This window comes from Lissotriton vulgaris, unplaced genomic scaffold (assembly GCF_964263255.1).
Source record: "Lissotriton vulgaris unplaced genomic scaffold, aLisVul1.2 SCAFFOLD_3061, whole genome shotgun sequence".
NCBI lineage: Eukaryota > Metazoa > Chordata > Amphibia > Caudata > Salamandridae > Lissotriton > Lissotriton vulgaris.
In genome coordinates this window covers 230,767-252,177 of record NW_028248485.1, presented here as the reverse complement: position 1 = coordinate 252,177, position 21,411 = coordinate 230,767, and the positions used below count along the sequence as shown (strand labels likewise).

The window sequence follows — 21,411 nt, the reverse complement described above, 5'->3', positions numbered from 1 at the left end:
CTAAACAGCACAGATACACTGCTAAAACAGTGCAGAAACTTGAAATAACTGATGTACTGCTAAACAGTACAGATACACTGTCTAAAAACAGTGCAGACCGGACTTGTGTACCCAAACCCGTCTAGATACGTCCCAGCAATGGTACTCACCGGGAAGCACGGAAACAGAAGGCCTCGGAAAACTCGACTGGACTCGACTCGACACGTGGATACTTCGGAAAACTTCGGAAAACTGGTGGGCCTCTTGACACCTCGGACCTTGCTTCTTTCGGCTAGGCTCTGGTCGGGATCCTCCGCACTCCTCACCGCCTCGTCTGGGCACTGATCGCAGTCTTCGTCACCTCCGTGGGCCAGAGGGAGATGCAGGAAATCCTGCCGGTACGCGTAGTTTCCTTCTAACTGATGGCAGGGGACAGAGCTTGCAACGCACCAACCGGCGCGTGAGGTGGGGGAGGGGTCCCTGTTCGGGCGCCAAAATGTTGTAAATATATAATTTACCGTCTTAATTTCTATGCAGGTAAGTACTTAATCAATAATAACTCAAATCGGAAAGAAAAAAACAGAGTCCGTGGTGTTAGAGTTCTTAGGGGTTTTATTCCTTAAAAAGGAATGGTCAAGACCAGGATATCATGTTCTTCCCACCACAGGGGTGGAAGAAGGGATAGAGCAAAGTTTTATTGACAATACATAGCTTATATACTTAATTTACACCATAGAAAGCAATATAGTAGGCGTAACAGCTGAGAGAAGACAAGATAACAGCATCCACGTGTTACTAGTAGGTAATCAGAAGGCGTGGACTAGGCGTGAACTAGAGGTGTGTGCTAGAAACGTCACAGGTAGGTGTCACAAAAGGGGTGGCACTAAACAGAAAGTTGCAATGTCAGCAGAAATCGGAAGCTTGGATGCGCGCGCAGCTGCATGACGTGTGATTGACGTGAAACTGGAGGGTGCAGGGGACTTGACATTTACACTGACGGAAAGAGACAGAAGTCTGGCATGTCAGATCAACTTGTACTTCTATCATATCTAATATCTGATGTTTGGGAACCATATTATCAGAACGGAAAAGGTCTCTGGGGCAGAAGCTATTCTATACTGACTGTGAGTGCGTGTATAAGCGCCTGAGTGTCTGCATGAGAAGCGTGGGGGCATGGGCCTTCCATGGGAGCATGGTAACAGAGGCTATGAATTACTTGCACGGAGACAGGCCGGCCCTTTCGCCCTGCAGCTGAGAGGGATGTTTACTGAAACTAGTAGGCAGGAATGTATTTTCGAGGAGCGGAACAGATAATTCGAAGGTTGTAGTCAGTCTTGGCAGGCAGCAGGCTGAGCTAAGCGCGGTGGGCCGCGCTGGAAGTAAGTCAGAGTTCACGGGTACAGAGGCAGCCTGGGCTGAGGCTTTCAGAGTCAGAAGCCAGAAAAAAGGCTCGATGGCAGAAATTCAGGGCCTACTTTGCCAGAGCTGAAAAACGTGTAAGGTACACTACAAAAAGACGTTGGCATAGCATACTTAGGAACGGACTATTCATCCCATTCAGGGTGGGTCTGAAAGAGGACATGTTAACGTTGGACGCAAATGTATTTGCGTCTTCATAGCTGGCACAGGAGGGAAGTTACATGCACTTTAAGCTGGTACATGGAGACGGTGGGGTACACGCTAGGGAACACAACTTGACCATAAAATTTACTTACCTCTCGAAGTGGTGGTCGCACCTGAAGAATCACTGTCCCTGTGTCCGCAGCCGTTGTTCCCTTTTTACCTTTTCCATTGAAACATTGGGCGCCTGGCTCAAAAGCACCCTGCACCCAGCCGCCTGAGTGCCGCTGGAAGTGCAACTACTACCCTACTCTACTTCCCCACTTGCCCTGAGTAAGTGACCAGGAGCTCGGCTCCCACAGCTGCGTGGCCTGCTTGCTTGCAGCCATCAACCGAAGGCCCCCTATCCTCCATTGGATAACATTGGGCCTACCTACCTCTGTACCCGGCTGCCCCTGTGCCGCTGAGGGTGTACCAACTGTACTTACCTGACCCTGGGGAGCCCCTGAGTCTATGCCCAGAACATTAGGGCCAGATGTATGAACACATTTTCCCATAGACACAGAATGGGTAAAACTGCTTGATACATCTGGCCCTTAACTTCACCAGTCGAGTACTCACCTGGAAACCGATAACTTACTTTCCTGCCGTAGGATAACATTGACTCGTTTGACTTCAAAAATCTTCTAAGTGTGAAGTTTTGAAACTCTAAAATATTCCTATAAAATCAGCCGAATACCGAATTCCAAGTACTCACCTGTGATCAGGAGAGTAGCCAGAACTATACCTTGAAGCCCAGTACTGAACCTCAAAAGTAATCCTAACCGGGTTTACTAGTAACCTGTATTTTCTCCATAGGAATCTATGGTCTGCTTTTCTGTTATATTTCTTCCAAGTGTCTGCTTTTGAAAACTTGAAATATTCCTTAAAAATCGTACCTACTCAGAAACGTAGTTACTTACCTGACTTAAGTAGAGATCCCAGTGCTGGACCTAGGAGCCCAGTACTGGATTACAAAAGTTACAAGAACGTACTTTACCTGTAACCTGAATTTTCTCCCATTGGGTAACATTGCTAGATTTTCACTGAAAAGTTTCTAAGTATGAACTTTTAAAATGCCTTTATATTCCTTAAAAATCATTGCAATAACCAAAACGTTTTTACTGAACTGTTTTCAGCTTGGACCCCAGGACTAAATCTAGGATCCAGTCCTGGAATTACAAAAGTAACTACTTACAAAGTAATCAGCTGTATTTTGTATTAGAAAAACCCATTGAGCTCAATGTTCGATTCTTAGACAAACTGGCAAATCATTACACGGACAAAGCAGACACGTTGGACTCGTACCTACAACAGAAACAAAGCACCAGCACTAACCCTTATGCAAAACAACTATCCAAGAATGCTCTAATCAAGCCTCTCCGTTCCTTCCAACACATCTCACATGATACATTTATGGACCTGGTCAAAGCAAGCAGGCCTGCCGGCAGCCCTTCTGACCCCTATCTGCCACAAACTTTCAAGACTATTCTTTTAACAACCTCTGCTGCCATTCCAGTAAGAAGAATCCTTAACGATTCCTTAACTACTGGAATATTTGCAGAAGAACTCAAAGTCATACATACGCCCTGTACTGAAGAAAACCAACTTGGACCCGCTGAACCCCGACAACTACAGACCCATTACAAATGGACCTTTCCTGGGCAAACTGATGGAAAGAACAGCGTTCGCCCAGATGTCGCAATTCATTGAAGAGAATGACATACTTTCAGATTTCCAAACAGGATTCCGTCCGGGAAGAGGCACTGAATCTGCCCTCCTTGCAATCTGGGATGACCTAAAGAATACAGTTGACCACAACGGGGTTGCTGCGCTACTCCTCTTGCACCTCTCAACTGCCTTTGACACGGTTGACCATGACACTCTGAAACAAAGACTTTATGAAGCCGGCATAGAGGGAACTGCTCTAGACTGGATCGCGTCCTACCTTCGAAACAGAACTAATGTCATCCACACCCCACCTTTCTTGTCCAAACCGTACTCCACAAAAGCAGGGGTCCCTCAAGGTTCTATCATCTCGCCCATGCTTATCAACATCTACATGAAGTCTTTACCAGTACTGATTAGTAAATTTCACCTCACGTGCTACAACTATTCAGATGACCCGCAAATACTCCTACAACTGGAATGCCCCAAAGACATTGGAAAATCACCAATTTTCAGCTGTATCAGAGCCGTGGATCAGTGGATGACTTGGAACCATCTCGAATTGAATGCTTCAAAAACTGAAAAACTCTCGCGTGGCGATTGGAAAAATTACAACCCGCTTGCCGCATGCCCTGATGAACTGGGATCACTGCCTAAAGTATCGAAGGAAGTAAGAAACCTCGGAATGACCATGGACTCCAAGCTGTTGATGAATGTCCAAGTGAATAAACTAGCAAGATCAAGCTTTGCTACTATAAAAACGCTGCAACTAATTTTCCCTCATTTAGGATTTCCACACAAGGTCCAAGCTACCATCTCCCTTGTTCTATCCAAACTCGATTACGCCAATAGCCTCTACCACGGATCACCTTTAACGACCATGAAAAGACTACAACGGTTTCAGAACTCGGCTGCCAGACTACTCTTGCATATCAAACCACGAGACCACACCTCCCCTGCCTCGAAAGCCAAGCATTGGTTACCGGTTGCCAGAAGATCCTTGTTCAAGCTGCTTTGTATTACCCACAAAGCAATACATGGAATAGGACCACTCTTCATCAGGAATAAAATCACCAAACACATTCAACAAAGGAACCTACGTTCTAAAGGAGCTTCTCGCCTCAGAATCCCACCATACAAGAAAAAAACAATGGGTGGCACATCCTTCTCTGTTCAAGCAGCCAAACTATGGAACTCTTTACCCCCCAACATAAGATCCACCGACAACCACCTTATCTTCAGAAAACTACTCAAGATCTGGCTCTTCCCCACATAAGCACCATACGGAAATATAAATTTGCAGCAAATCCCTCTGTATACAAGCATTTGTTTTCACTATAGACATGTACCTATCTTTGTGTATTACTTTTATAAAACATGTAAAACAATTGTTAAGAAAAAAAATATATAATAATATTCATCCATAAATGAAAATCCTTTTTGGTCTACATGTACTTACTTCCATTGTAGATCTATGTAGCTTCCATGTACTTGGATCTGTGTGTCTGTTAATTTTCTCCTGAAAAAGCATATCCAATGGACTCCCCTATTTCTCATCCTTTGCCTCTATCAATATATTTATTCGAAATATACTTACTACTTTTATGTATCTATATACTTTCAATGTGCTTATGGATCTACATATTTATCACTTTCTTCTAATTTAGCATTTCCAATGCACTAGCCTATTTCTCAGCCTATACTTCGCTCAATATATCTTCTAGCCCAACCTTTCTGACTCATCTCAAACTTCTTTCTACTACGCCTTCTAATGCACTACCCTATCTCTCATCCTATAGATCTATCAATATATCCTCTACATCCACTCTCATTTATCCCAAACCCCATACCACTACTATGATCGTCAAAATAACCTTTTCTAGACTCTCTCCTGCTCTACCCCTCCTTGCATCATCTGACACCTCTTTTTCCTACACCAATCCCCTAAAACAAACATTTCTAAACTCTCCCCTCTGACTCCTTTCCTCAAACTCCTTTATACTCATCCAAAAACCTCTTCCTACTGCTAAGACTTAAAATATATATATATATATATATATATATATATATATATATATATATATATATATATATATATTCTTCAACCTTTTATCCCCCCACTAACCTTTTTCAATCAAAATTAACAGACTAACATGTTTAACTTCTCAAACTCCATATTCCATATTCAACTATACTAATATACTGCCCAAATAACTGAATAACATATCTACTACTAAAATTACTTTATATCTATACTATACTAATTTTCAACACTAATCCTTTATGGGTTCTGAAGTGGCATGCTACTCGCCAGAAAAGCGCTTCAACACCCATCAGGGGTCACAAGTGCTATATGAATGCAAATCTTTCTTCCCATTTTATCCATCCGCTATCCTTCTCACTCCAGGTAACAGACTAATATCCACCACTGAAATTACCTCGTATTTCACCACTAATCCTTTATAGGCTCCCTGAATAGCATGCGTCAACAAGCGAGCGATAAATAAAAACAAACCTTTGTCCTACTCTATCCTTCTGCTATCATTCCAAATCCAAATAACTGACTAACCTATCCACCACTTAAAATGTACTTGCATGTTTCACTACACTAATTCAACACTAATCCTCTGTGGGTCCCGGAGTAGCGTGCTACCCGCCGAAAAAAGCGCTGCAACGCCTCGTCAGGGGTAGTAAGCGCCATATACATGCAATTACAATACAATACCTGTTGTATTTCCTTTCTGCAAAGTAATTACTTGAGACCATTCATTATTGAGAAGAGTATATTTTTGATACCTGTTGGTTCTAAAAATAAAACAACTATATCTTTTGATATAAAAACAATTGGCCTGGAGTTCTGTCCTTGAGTGTGTGAAACCTTTTGCTGACTGAGTGTATACAACAAATCCTGTACACTGTCCTCTGGTACTGCCTTACTGCTCGATCAAGCGACCACTTTTGAGAGTAAGGTCATCCATGACTTTAACCTCTTTTATACCTCTGGGGTTGTTGGTCTCTATACACACTGTACCTTACTTTGGTCCAGTACATATAGAGCCACTTTCTCACATGGGGTCATCCAGACATAAATCTGTTCACCCCACACCAAAACGCAAAATGCCCAATCTTCACCTCCAGATATCCAAACCCATTGTCCAAAGGCAAAGCGTTTTGGATGAACTGGTCAGGCAGATTTGCATGCGCTTTTCCGCCTCTCCCGCTCATTCCGCTACTGGTTCGGAAGCTCAAACACTCCCTGACAATGATCTTAGTTGTTCCAACATGGGCACGCCAACCATGGTTCACAATCCTCTTGGAACTTTCAGTAGTGCCTCATCAAAAGCTGCACCTCGCCCCAAAAAATCTCACTCGGCACCATTGAGAGATGGCACCCAGATCCCAATCAACTCAATCTTGCGATCTGGCTCCTGAAGTCCTAGAGTTTGGCAACCTTAATCTCCCGCCAGACTGCATGAACATCATTAAAGAGGCTAGACGTCCTCCTACTAGAGCATGCTATGCAGCAAAGTGGAAGCGATTTGCCATTTATTGTACAAATAACAAAATCGATCCGCTAGATGCTTCCATCCAAAATATTATCTGTTATCTTTTGCATCTACAACAGTGTAACCTAGCATATACATCTATACGGCTACATCTGGCTGCAATTGCTGCTTACCTCCAAAGCAGACCACATTTGTCGTAGTTTAGGGTACCCGCTATCAAAGCGTTTATGGAAGGATTTAACAGAATAATTCCACCTTGAGTTCCTCCTTCTCCTGTATGGAATCTCAATATAGTTCTCACCAGACTTATGGGTTCCCCATTTGAACCTCTGCACAAATGTGAGTTAAAGTTCCTTACTTGGAAAGTAGGCTTTCTGGTAGCTATCACATCACTTAAGAGTTGGTAAACTCCAGGCATTGACCATACAAGAACCATTTTTACAAATACACCATAGTAAAGTGGTTCTTAGGCCTAATCCAAAATTTCTGCCTAAAGTGGTATCTGCCTTTCACCTTAATCAGTCGGTTGAACTTCCATTATTTTTCCCTCAACCAGACTCCGTGGCAGAACGCGCTTTCCACACGCTAGACGTTTAAAGAGCGATACTCTACTACATCAAAAGAACTAAAAGTTTTAGAAACACAAAACAACTTTTTGTAGCGTTCTCTCCACCTCACAAAGGCAATCCCATTTCAAAAACAGGAATTGGAAGATGGATTGTTAGGTAAATGCATCCAAATATGCTACCTCAAAGCTAAACGCACATTAACTATTCCCCCTAGAGCTCATTCCACACGCAAATTAGGGGGCTTCTATGGCATTCTTAGGGAACATTCCCCTGGATGACATGTGCAAAGCAGCAACTTAATCTACACTGCATACTTTCACTAATCACTATTGTGTAGATGTGCAAGCAAAGCAACAAACTACTGTGGACCAGTCTGTATTAAGAACACTTTTTCAAACTACTGCAACGGATGTGCTAGGGAGAAAAAACTGCTTTTATAGTCTATGCTAAAGTATACAATCTACTGCTCATATGCCTCGAACCGAAAATCAGACTTACCAGTATGCATCTGTTCTTGGCATGTAGAGCTGTAGAGTTTTATACGCCCATCCTCTTCCCTGGGTACCTCTATCTGTTGCAGTAATATCTTATTTAGATACATTACATGGACATCTTTTTCTACTCGCTTACTAACTTCATCTTCACCCTTTATGGCGAAAAACAATCTGAAGATGGAGTCGATGCCCATGCGCACTATCACCATAAGTAGGAGTCACCTCTTGTTAATACAAAGACTTCTTCCACAAAAACAAAGTGCAAACATCTGAGCCCAAACCCAGATGGCGGTCTGTGTGAAATTATACAACTCTACAGCTCTACATGCCAAGAACAGATGCATACTGGTAAATAGCATTTTCCTTTACAATGTTTATTGCCAGTGGGTCGCAATTGATCTACCTTATTAATATTCATGAGGTATGTCGCAAATTGGGACACATTAAGAATCACTGAAAAGAGAGAGATGGTGGCCTGCTAGGGACAGCAGACCACCATGTCTGTTTGCTTTTAAATAAAACTTTTTTTTTAAGCTGCTTTATTTAAATGCAGCCCGTTTTTCTTTCAAGGAAAACGGGATGCGTTTCTAAAAGAAAAATGTAAAGTTTTTCTTTTTTTGGAGTATGCAGTGGGAGTGTAGCCTGCTCTTAACAATTTTTTTGCATGCATTCAAAAAGGTGAAAGGTTTTGAATAGGTTACCGCCAACTCAGCCTTTCACGTCAATCATTGCCATATATTGGGAGAGGGGAGTTGCCCTGATTGGATCATAAGGGAGGGATGGAGTGTGGTGGGAATTGATCTGTGGACGTTGTTGGTGCCAGAAACTGTCCCCACATGTTGGGAGCTGTGTATATTTTCACTGTTATTGAACCTGGTGCTATAGAACAGCTGGTCTTCATTCCTGGAGCTGTCATTTTGGCCACTGTACTTGCCTCCATCTTGGCTCTATTTTTGTTGAGTATCGTTGAATTCTACATTGTGAAGTTTATAGAAGACCCATACTCAATTTTACGTTTAGTCCTTGTTCAGAATTGGCACCATCTTTAATCACTGAACTGTGAATGACTGTGGGGCATGTCATAGTGAAAGTCCTTCCTATAGTCTGCAAATTACTTAATTGCTTAATATGTGAATGTGCTCTCCTTGATTGGACATACCAATAAGATCCCGTGCGTTAAGCCTTCTGGTGCGAGAATAGCCGTTTGTCCAGTCCACTTGCAAGGTTGTTTCTCTAGTATTTGCTTATCCTGATTAAGGTTTCTGTCTCTATATCAGATTGTGTGTCCCTCATGTTTCATGTACAAAATATTAGTGGAAGTGGATCTATTTTTAACCCTGCTGGATGAGTAAATGATTAAAACGCTGAGCCATTTCTGGTATACTATGTAGACCTAAACATTAGATTGTGCCTTATCTTAGATCTGGGCTGTTTCTTTATGATGAGAGCTGCTTCCTCTTCCAAAAGCCATGATGTCTTCAAATTAAATGTCTTTAAGAATTTTTTAAGGGGCGCTGTGAATCCAGTTAGAAGTGTCGAACTGTTGTGGGTCTGCATTCTGTAGCTCATGAATTGAATGATCAGAGAACTAGCCTGTTTTCATTGGTCAAGCGGGGAAATGATTTATAAAGACTCAACACAGTCGCACCACTGCCATATTTTACCTTAAGATTGCAAGCATTTACTACCCTCCGATCTTGCTTGCTAGCAGTGCTAACCTGATGGTGGGCATTGGGCAAGAGCATAATTGTACCATACATCTAGATGTAGCCAGACATACTCCAATTGACAAGATCAATAGTGTGTACTGCGAGGGGCAGTTATCTCAAGCTGGGCCTTTTTACATTGGAGACAAAAATCTGCCCACTTTGCTCTTGAATAAGCTAGTATCCATCTTATCTGGAAGGTATTTATCTAGTAACTAGGACTTCAGGTGGCAAGTGCCTCATATTTGAATGCGAGAAAGAACTGTTAAAACCCTGGTTAAAAAGCAAAAAGTATTTAAGCTTTAGAAATTGCCTATACTGGCTCCAGAGAGGAATGGTACGCTTATACCTGCTCTATCTTTCGGGTTGTTAGCTGTTCCTAGAATGCTTTACTTTGGTTGGGTGGGCATCCACCTCCCCAGGCATTTGTACCCTTAAGCAGCTCTTGCCATGGTAAAGTCAAGTGGTTTCAAACGACCATCATCTTCAGATGTTACTTTAAGGCCGCTACTTAAACAATGCAACATGTTTTATGTAAACATTATATGTGGTATATCTGTTCTAGACCAGCAATGGGTCTGGCCATGAAGACACACCTCTTTGACTGACCAAAGATTTATGTACTATCTTAATGACAACTTCTCCCTCACCCCACCTCCACCCCATAGTTTTCTATTTGTAATATTTCTAGAAGAATAGAGACTGTGGACATAGGAGTAGCTGCTAACTACTCATAATGTTTACTTTTGCATATTCGATCCTGTTTCTTTATAACCATTCCCTCTACTTTGCTCTCCACTGCTCTATTGATCTTTGAGAAAGATTGCACAGACATCTATGGTCTGTAAGCAATGTGGGTATACAGTGTATCTGAACAGGACTGGTCTTGCTCTCTAGCTTCTGAAACGTGTCTTTCTGCTATTAAAAATGCTCTGCTCCTCTCCTCTGCTGGAAAGCACACCCAGTTAGTAACCTCAATGAGGGCTGTTGATCTAGTGGTACTGAAGTGACTATAACGTGTAACCTTTACTTTGTTTTGCAGCCCTGTTTTCCGTCATGTGTTACAACGTTTTGTGTGATAAATATGCAACCCGGCAGTTATATGGATACTGTCCATCATGGGCTTTGAACTGGGATTACAGGAAGAAATCGATAATGCAAGAAATAATGAGCTGCAATGCTGATATCTTGAGTCTGCAAGTAAGAAATTTGTCATATATTTGAAGTAGTAAATTGAATTTTTCAGATAGTTAATAGCCTCTTTGTTAACTCGTATCTTCTGGGGTTTTTGCCTGTCGAAAAAGGACCTATTACTGTCTGTATATTTAAAGTGCTGCAGGAAGCTACATCACCCTCCTTGTCAATCAGCTTTGCATACTTGCCCCCCTTCTCTCACCTGCCACTTTACAGATGATCGTGACTGTCACAATTGTGTCTAGATTGGACTACAGCAATGCTTTATGCATCGGCCTCCTTGAGAAACTCCTCAGCAAGCTACAGGTGACCTTGAATGATGCAGCTAATCTGATCTTCAGGCTCCCTGGAAGGGCTCATGCTACCCCTTTCTTGTGTAAGTTGCACTGGCTCCCTATCAAACAGAGCAAAGTTCAAGGGCCTTAGCATTGCCCACAAAACCATCCATGGCCAGGCCCCGCCTATATCGCGGGGCGCCTAGGGAACTATGCGCCGGGACGTACCCTTCGGTCGTCCGAAGCTGGCCTCTTGGCCTACTCATGGGTCAAAACCGCATTCTAAGGTGGCAGAGCTTTCTCTGTCTTAATTCCCCAACTTTGGAATCCATTGGCTGAGAACCTTTGTAAAGAGTCTGCACTCCTCCCTTTTAGTAAGCAACTCAAGACTTCTGTTTAGAGAGGCTCTGGACACAGTCTAAATCATCTTCTCAAAGCACTAAGAGACCTGCTGGTTATTACGGACTTTACAAACTTCAGTTAACATAACGTACTATAAAAATGTTGGTACTCTCACATGGCGAGCGCATAGACCTTGGGAAGTGACGAGCCGTAATCTTCTTCTTCTACAGTGAAGTGCAAACACTGAGTTGCTTAAGCACATCATGTTTATGTTCTATCAATAAACTGAAGAGGGACACTTCGGGTCACTTCTGATATAGTTTATACTTTAAACAAAAAAACTGTGACAGAATGTGCAAACTATTTATCAAACTTTGGACCAGAAATTAGTAAATGGCAGATAGGTTTCTTAATTATAGTGACTCACAAATATCAGAAGAGCAATTGCAATTGTCCTCCAATTCAGTGTCCAACAATGGTGGTTCTGCTTCTAGCACAATATAGTTCTGATCTCTGAAGACTGTAAGGCATGCAAGCTGAGAGTTAATTTGATCATAAAATAGGATATTGGTTATGAATTTGCTTCAGAAGAAGATGCGCTTGTCCGGGAAAACAGTGCATCATCTTATTATTCAAGATTCTTAATGGTGACCAATGATTTTCTCTTATGCGACTGCACCAGGAACTTACCATATTTTTATTTAAACATCAGGGCATATCAGAAACTTTGGTTGGACCACGGTCTACCAAAACTTGTATAATGGATCTATATGTTCGAGGCATGTGGGCTGCCGAATTCATATCTGTGCATAGATCGCCGCCTAGTGTTGGGTCCGGATGATTGCACGTTGTTGTCCTGGAAGAGTCTTCGAAGTATCACGAGATAGGTGGCTCCTCCTCTGGACTACAGTGCGCATGGGCATCCTCTCCATCCTCAGATTGTTTTTTTCCGCCATTGGGTTCGGATGTACTTTCGTTACTCTGAGTTCGGAAATATATCTTTCTAACTTTCAAAAGGCTTAGGGGCGTCGGTATTGTATCTTCGATCGTTACCTACAACTTATTCCTGTTCTTTCTACTCAGGACATCAAATCGGGCCGCGTGGCCTTCTCGTCGATGGAACGAAGTCCTTTCAAGCGATGCCCCAACTGTAACTCTAAATACCCACACATTGATAAACACCCAGTCTGTAATAAGTGTTTATCTCCTGAACACAATAAAGCTGACTGCTTAGCTTGTGCTCAATTTAGATCAAAAAAGACTCTTCAGGTTTGACGTGCGGCGTGACAGACGATTCAAAGGTCAGCGCCCGAACCGGAGAACATCTTTGAAGATGACGAAGAGATCATCAACCCGGAGGACTCGGATCAGCAGTCTGAGCAGGGGTCTGAACACGACTCCAACTACTGCGTCGATTAAGAGGAAGACATCATCTAGGTAGGGGACGACGAACCAGGCATGGGAGCAGTCGAGGACGACTCCGACGAAGACGCTTGGCTGACCAAGAGTACCCTTAGTAATTGTTCCACAAAACTTTGTAAAAAGAAATCCACATATTTAGAGGTCGCCCCTAACAAGCTATTCTGAGCTGATATGAACGGGCGTCCTGGAACAGGAGTCTCATTTTTGTGGATTTTGGGAATGAGGTAGAACGCTGAAGTGATGGTCATTTTTCGATAACTTGTACTAATTTTTGCTGAGCAGTCCTTCACGCTTCCACTGAGATAGAAATCTGTATACTAATTCTTTAGTGTTGGTGATGGTTTGTTGGGTTACTCTGGTATAACAAGCGGCATCTGAAAGGTGGCGCTCAGCTTCCGCCATGTACATATGTCTTGGTCATAAAACATGGGCCCTCCTTTATCTGTCTTATGTATAATGACTTTGTGTGCCTGCTTGAGTTTGCGCATAAGATTGAAATAACGCATTTCAGAACACTTTTTATTTTTGCTTTTACTCAAGGTTCTCTTTTTAGTTCATTGGTTACAACATCATTGAAAGTATCAATACAATCTTTGGGCATAATCTGCTGGATCTGTTTGCGTGTCTTTGATGGAACCATCTGGGTCAGAACTAAGAGAATGTACATTTCTTAAGATGGGAATATCCGATACTTGGAATGTGATGTTTGGCTGGTTGGCAGTATCAATTCTTGCAGCAGTGTCTGCAGCTTTATTCAACTTAAAGTATTTAATTAGTTTAAGTTTGCGGATAAACTTAAAACATCAATCCGCGTTTGCGCATGTTAAAGTTGTTGTTCGGGCATTATGAGAGACCCAAAGACAGTAATTGAAGTTCCGCCTTGCCTAAATTGATTTCTGATAAATTGATGACCGTGTTATCAGCAACTTGTTTTGTAGAGGTTCCACTCTTTATTTCTTGTAAAAGGCTTTGCCCCTTCTGCCTCTCCTGCTGCCTCCTGAATTTTCGCCTTTGTTTGCGCCGTTGGTTTCTCCTTGTGTTTTTTTCTGTACTGATCTTGGCCGCAATGTCTGGCGGCGGTCTTCTACTAAAAAACCCAACTCTTCAGAGGGTGTATAATTAGTTGGTACAAGTCTCTGCATAGTAGTTTGGCCACTCTTCAGAATCAGAGCTGCTTGGAATTGAGCTGAGATCTGTGTTGGAACCATCATGATCATCGCTGTTAACTCGCGGAGGAATAGCTGTTTGCGATGTCAAGGCTTTGCGTTAAAAAAAAAAAATATATATATATATATATATATATATATATTCCAAGGAAGTTCTTTGGCGCTAAGCTGATCTGGCCCCTTGCAGCGGCGGGCTTCGGACGGGATCGCCAATCCCACAATACTCCAACTTATTCGTCCACAGGTCAGAAAGAACGATGTCCAAGCCTCAGTTGTATGCAAAAATGGATTTAATTCACATCCCACTCGACGCGTTTCGGGAAAGCCTTCCCTTTGTCACGATATATATATTTATATATATATATCCCATATCCCATCACAAGGTAGCCCCCATGGAAGGAAGCATGCAAAAGGCAGGTAAGTAATCCATGTCTTTATTGGCAAAAAAAAACCTTGCTAGCAGGCAGTCGGGAGAACAAAGGCATCAGTTTTCAACACCCAGTCGCATTTCAGGAACCCAAAGTCCCTTCTTCAATGGGTTTTTGTAAATTAACACAGCAGCATCCCAGCACATTTTTATGTTCATAGAGTTCGTCACAGTGGGCGTGTCGATTTGCATTGCTCTTTGGTTCTTGTAGTGCTGTGCAATAACCTCCAGTGAGAGCATCGTGATTAAAACAGAATAGATACAAGTGTTACTCCTGTGGGTCGATGTCCTGTTAAAACTCTGCTGCCTGCACCGCTTTCTAGGTATTTGTCATGGATAAACTGCCTCCCGTTGAAGCCGACACCAACCTTTGCGCCAAAACGGGCCCGCACACAAGCAGTGGTCCTCCTTCCGCGGCTGGACTCAGCCGCTAAAAATACCATCACAAGGTAGCCAGTGTATCGACTGACGGGGATAACACTTGTATCTTATCTGTTTTATTCCCGACGCTCTCACTGGAGGTTATTGCACAGCACTACAAGAACCACTGTGACGAACTCTTGTAACATAAGAATGTGCTCCTTCCGTAGGAGCTACCTTGTGACAAGATATAGATAGATAGATATATAGATCAGGAAGTACTCCTTATTTCCCTGAACTTTTGACTAGCAGCTAAATGGTGCAAGTGGACCATTGGTCAGAGTTTCCTTTGGTAGTCTGTGCTCAACCAGAGAGCGGACAGTCCTAGTTGCCAATGGCAGCTCCACCTCTTGCTTTTTAAAGCTTTTGAGACCCTCCCTGAACTCCATAGTAGAACACCTTGCCTAACTGGGTGTGAGTGACTGGAAGCTGGCAGGTGTGCTTGAGCGGTTAACCGTAGGGTGTGTGGCTTTATGTGTTTATCACACAACTTAATTGTTCTAGCCGCTTCAGAAAGAAGCCAACCTTGGCAATGTGGTCAAGGTTATTTCAACTGCCCCAGGCAAAAGAAAGATGGTTACATATACAGCAAGAAGTCACCTGTTAAAAAAAAAATCGAACTAGAAGCAACAGTACAGTAGTTAACATAGCAAGAACCAACATATAGCAAAATGCGTATGTAGGATCCTTGCACAGGAGCATCCATAGGGTGATGGGAGGGGGGTTCGTATGAGCAGTGAATGTTAGCAGGTGTAAATCAGAAGAGCAAGCAAGGAGGAGGAATGCGTTGCATGACGAGCGCCCAAATAGAGTTCGATAGGCACTGTAGAATGGCTGTCGTTTTAGTGTTATTTTGGTAGTGGTAGTACTGGCTGTAGGAGCGGGAATGGAAATAAGTGAGTTTTAAATGCATGTCTGAAGAGTAGGAGAGATGAGATATAAACTGGCGTTAACAACACTTGATTATTGGTTGAATTCAGCCTGCAAGCTATCACTGCACAGGGTCTTGACTAATGGGAAGTTGGAGCTTGTAGGACTGAAAGATGTGGCAGTCCTGACTTTTACCTAAACTCTGAGGTTGAGACTCTACAAAATATTGTAACAGAAACTGTACTTGGTATGAAAATGGCATGGGTCTCGTGTAATTTTATCAAGTCTAACTTATTTCATTGTTTATTTTTGATGTTTTTGCCAGACTGTTTTCTTACTGTAGAATTAATTTGACTTTCTGCTATTTGCATTCTTTTTTAGGAGGTTGAAACGGACCAGTACCACAGTTTTTTTCTTTTAGAATTAAAAGAACATGGCTATGATGGATTCTTCTCTCCAAAATCTAGAGCGCGAACAATGTCTGAGCAAGAAAAGAAGCATGTTGATGGTTGTGCAATATTCTTCAAGACCGAAAAGTGAGTTCTTGCATGTGACTGTCAAATCAAAACTGAATCCAAAAATACTAAATTTGGACCTGCGTTCTGCACTTTTTTCGTATACCGACTTTCCCTGTCAGTTAAACCTTTAAAAAAAAAAAAAGTGTTGGATTTTCAAAATAACTGAGAGATACAAATTCAATAAACTCAATTCCAAATAATGTAAATCAACGTTTTCTTGTGTATTCTGACCAACATGTGTTTCGCAAGCTCCGATTGCTTTCTCAGTCCACTGCCAAGCATTTAGCAGTTTCCTTTTCTCCTAATTCAACTTTATTCTTTTCAAGTTTGCATAAGGTAAAAAAATCTAGTATAGTAAATAATGGTTCTCTTTTACCGTAGTAAAACTCTGAACTACACTGGGCACTGTACCCCCTTCGTTCAGCACCATGTAGAGATTCACTGTCGAAAATTGCTAAAAGAGGTTGTGCTGGGCCATGTATATGAGTTTCAATGGGGGTAAAAGAGAATGAATGAATCTCTGCAACATTCCCTTTGCATGACTAATGAGTGTGCTGCACAAATGACATCGTCATTTACAACTTCAGGTCTTATGACAGTGATATTATGTTCAGATGTTAGTAGCTATTGTACATTTATTTGAATGCCAAATGTATTTTTTGTCTCGGGTATATTTGAGATAAACTTGTGTTTTTGCCAATTAGTGTTTCATGCTATCCATTTACATAGCTTGATGCGTGACGTTTTATGTAACCTTTCTATTTTAGGTTCACTTTGATTCAGAAGCACACTGTGGAATTCAACCAATTAGCAATGGCAAACTCTGAAGGGTCTGAAGCTATGCTGAACAGAGTTATGACAAAGGATAACATTGGGGTGGCAGTATTGCTAGAAATACGAAAGGAATTCCTGGAATTGTCCTGTAAGTGTTCTTTTCAGCACATGTATCGATATTCCTCCTTTTTGTTAAGGACCAAACCATAAAAAAACTTTCTTCTGAAGCCTCCACTGTGGCCTGTGTGAAACAGTTAATAATTTATCTTTTTCCAGACATGAGTTCTGGGATTAGCGGATCACTTCTGGAAGGCTCAGTCCAAATGCTTTTGAGACACCCCTCTGGTAAAATATAGACCTATCTGGCATACAATATTGATTTCCACTGCGTAGTTATAGTTCAAGAACTCTCTCTATTGGAAATGTGTTCTTTGATTTACTGATCACCATTAACTGCTGTAGATGGATCTATACAAAATTTGGCAAATTGCAAGCTTTGACTTGGCAATTTTGTGTGAAGATCCATCCACAAAGGAAAGCATTAAGAGGGAGGGGAGGGGATTGAAAAAAGGTGTTGTACCATTTTTAAATCTCATAGTAAATATTGCTGACGTCTGAAGCCTGAACTAGCGAATCCATGTACACCATACTTGGCATGAAAGTACAACTTTACTCCGTGTCCTTTCATTGGTTTTATGTAACTCCATTTGGAGGTTTTGAGAGATTGTCATTTGGAAAAGTTGCAGTGTGAGCTTCAAAGTGTTAACACTTTTCTTTACCTCTGACCCTTGACCCTGCCCACAGGCAGGTCACTCCCCACGCTGCTGCACAGCTAGGTTGGCATTGTCTTCTTCACTACTGCTGCATTGATTTTGGTTGGGATTTCTGTTCTCTTTCTCATTGCCTCAATTCCTGTTCTCCCTCCTGCCTTATCTCCTTGCTTCCCCCCCCCTGCCATTTTTATTCTTTGCCCGGTTTTTGCCTTTTGTTTACCTCCACTGTATTTTACCTGTATTTCCCTCTGCTGCTTCCCTGCTCGCCCATTTGCCACCCCGCTCGCGCCTCCAAGCTGCTCCTCCTTCCCACTCCCCCTCATATGGAGGCCGCGCAGCGGTGAAAGGAGCGACCCTTGACCCTGCCCTCAGGCAGGTGGCTCCCCGCGATGCTGCACCGCTTGGTTGCCATGGTGTTATTCACTATTGCTGCATTGATTTCTGTTGAGATTTCTGTTGTCTTTCTCACTGCCTTAATTCCTTTCCTCCCTCCTACCTTATCTCCTTGCTTTCCCCCCTGCCATTTTTTTTCTTTGCCCTGTTTTTGCCTTTTGTTTCCCTCCGCCGTATTTTACAAGTTTTTCCCGCTGCTGCGTCCCTGCTGCCCCTCCCCCTACTCACCCATTCGCCACCCCATCCTGCCCCACGGCTGCTCCTCCCTCCCACTCCCCCTCATATGGAGGCCACGTGCCGCTGGCAAGCCGGTCTGCGCCTGTCCGTGCCTGGAATGCGCCCAGCGCCAGAACCCCTGGCACTCGCGAACGCCTCAGCGCCGGTCTATGCTACGATTTCAGCGCCCTCCATGCCGGACGATCACGCACATGCTGCCTGGCCGCCCCGAAGTGCACCCTAGGACCCTCTCCTGCCGGAACTGCACCTTCACCAGCATCCGGCCCATCAGCCTGCCCACCAAAGAACCCAACTACCTCCGATGCGTCCTCCTCAACACCCACCCACTCTGCCCGCAAACACGCCGTTGTAATCTGGGACCTACTCGACTCCAACACCCCAGATGTTGCCTTCCTGACTGAGACCTGGCTGAACCCCTCATCGACACCCAACATCTCCATAGCCATCCCGGAAGGCTACAAGATCACCCACAAAGACCGCACCAACGGAGTAGGGGATGAATCGCCATCGTCCACAGGAACACTCTCTCAAAGTCTCGACAAACTCCGATAACCCCCTCAGCACCGCCGAATACCTGCACTTCCAGATCCACACCGACCCCAAACTCCACCCTCCGAGGAACCCTCATCTACAGACACCCCAGACCTCGACCACAGTTCAGTGACTCAATTGCTGACTTCATTAGCACACATGCGCTCGCCTCCACAAACTGCATCCTCCTCGGGGACCTGAACTTCCACCTCGAACAACACCAAGTCTTCCACCCTGATCGACGACCTCGCCAACCTCAGACCCAGACAACTCGTCACAACACCCACCCACTCCGCAGGCCACACGCTTGACCCTATCTTCTCCGCAAGCTCCCACGTCTCCTTCAACCACACCACCGAACTCCACTGGACCAACCACCACTGTATCCACTTCACCTTCCGGAAACCCACCATGCACCACCGCACCCAACAGTTGCCTCGCCGCTGCTGGAGCAAAATCACCGAAAACCAGATAACCACCACCCTCGCCCGGAGCACAGCCGCAGCCCCGACCGACCCAGACGCCGCAGCCCTCAATCTCAGACAGTGGATCGACGACTGCACCAACACCTTTGCCCCGCTCAAGAACCCCCCCCCCTACAACCACATCAGAAAGAAAGCCAGCTGGTTCACCGAATACCTCCAAGCAAACCTGCCGATAGCTAGAGAAGAACTGGATCCGTGAACGAACACCGGAAAGCTACGCAGCCCACAGGAAGGCCACCCGCAGACACCACCACCTCATCAGATCCGCCAAAAGAGCCTCCTTCAAGGACCGCCTAGACAACAACGCACACAACAGCAAAGAGCTCTTCAACATCGTGAAGGAACTTTCCAACCCCAGCTCCAACACCGACATCCCACCTTTGTGACTCGCTAGCCGCCTTCTTCCACCGCAAGATTGTAGGCCTCCACGACCGCTTCAACGCCGCGACCACCCCGGCAACCACCGAGACCTCCGCCCCCACAACCACCACCCGAATCAACCGCCTGCTCTCCTGGACCAGCATCAATGACAAAGACACCATCAAGATCATGAACTCCGTCCACTCCAGATCCCGGTCAGACCCATGCCCACAAAGCCAGCATCACCAGCTCACCCCAGCTCCAGAAAGCCATCAACATCTCCTTTGAGACCGCAACCTTCCCGGAGAGTTGGAAGGACGCAGAGATCAACGCGTTACTCAAGAAACCCAAGGCTGACCTCAAGAACTTCCGACCGATCTCCCTGCTCCCGTTCCCAGCGAAGGTCAACAAGAAGGCAGTCAACAAACAACTAACCGGCTTCCTCGAGGAGAACAGCATCCTAGACCTGTCCCAGTCCGGGTTCCGCAGCACTGAAACTGCCCTCATTCACGCCACCGACTACATCAGGACCCTGCTAGACAACTGAGAAACCACGGCTCTCATCCTCTTGGACCGGTCAGCCGTCTTCGACACGGCCTGCCATAACACACTACGAACATGCCTCCACGACGCCATCATCCAAGAGAAGGCCCTGGACTGGACCACCTCCTTCTTCTCCGGCAGAACACAGAGCGTCCACCCCCCCCTTCCGCTCCGAAGCCACCGAGATCTGAAGCATACCCATGGGCTCATCCCTACGCTGTTCAACATCTACATGGGACCGCTCGCCTACGTCGCTCGACTGCACGACCTCAACATCATCTCTTATGCCGATGACACTCAGCTGATCCTCTCCTTCACCAAGGACCCCCACACCGCCAAAACCAACCTCCATAAAGGAATGAAGGCCGTCGACGACTGGATGAGAAGCAGCCGACTGAAGCTGAACTCGGACAAAACGGAGGTCCTCCTCCTCAGATCCACCCCCTCGGCCTGGGACGACTCCTGGTGGCAGACCGCACTAGGAACACGCCCACCGACCACGCACGCAACCTAGGGGTCATCCTAGACTCCACCCTCTCCGTGACAAAGCAGGTCAACGCCGTCTCTTCCTCCTGCTTAAACACCCTCTGCATACTCCGCAGGATCCACAAGTGGATCCTCACCGAAACAAGGACGGTCACCCAGGCCCTCGTCAGCAGCAGACTGGACTACGGAAACGCCCTCTACGCAGGAACCTTAACCAAATTCCTGAAACTGCTCCAACGCATCCAGAACTCCTCCGCACACCTGATCCTGGACATCCCCCGCCACATTACACCCTCCTGAGTGACCTGCACCTGCTCCCGGTCAACAAGAGGATAACCTTCAAGCTCCTTACCCACACTCACAAAGCATTTCACAACACCGGACCAGCATACGTCAACAGCCGACTCAGCTTCTTATCCAGGGGATACTCATCAATAGTCATAATCTATGAATAATCCCCGCCTATGTGCAGGATCCCAGAGCATATAAAATATATATATGTATATGTATATGTGTATATATATGTGTATGTATGTATGTATATGTATGTATATGTATATGTATGTATATATATGTATATATATATATATATATGTGTATGTGTATGTATGTATATGTATGTATATGTGTATGTGTGTGTGTGTGTGTGTATATATATATATATATATATATAT

At 44.3% G+C, this 21,411-nt stretch overlaps 1 protein-coding gene across 1 annotated transcript in view; it reads left to right on the top strand.

Moving 5' to 3' along the window:
- CNOT6 (CCR4-NOT transcription complex subunit 6) overlaps window positions 1–21,411 on the top strand; it is a gene marked incomplete at its 5' end in the record, with an annotated part of 237,081 nt that overhangs the window by 14,135 nt on the left and 201,535 nt on the right. The window contains 3 exons of the mRNA XM_086949985.1: window positions 10,564–10,721; window positions 16,019–16,173; window positions 16,923–17,077. Of these exons, the coding sequence (XP_086806111.1) occupies window positions 10,564–10,721; window positions 16,019–16,173; window positions 16,923–17,077 (468 nt within the window). The remainder of the gene's footprint in view (window positions 1–10,563; window positions 10,722–16,018; window positions 16,174–16,922; window positions 17,078–21,411) is intronic.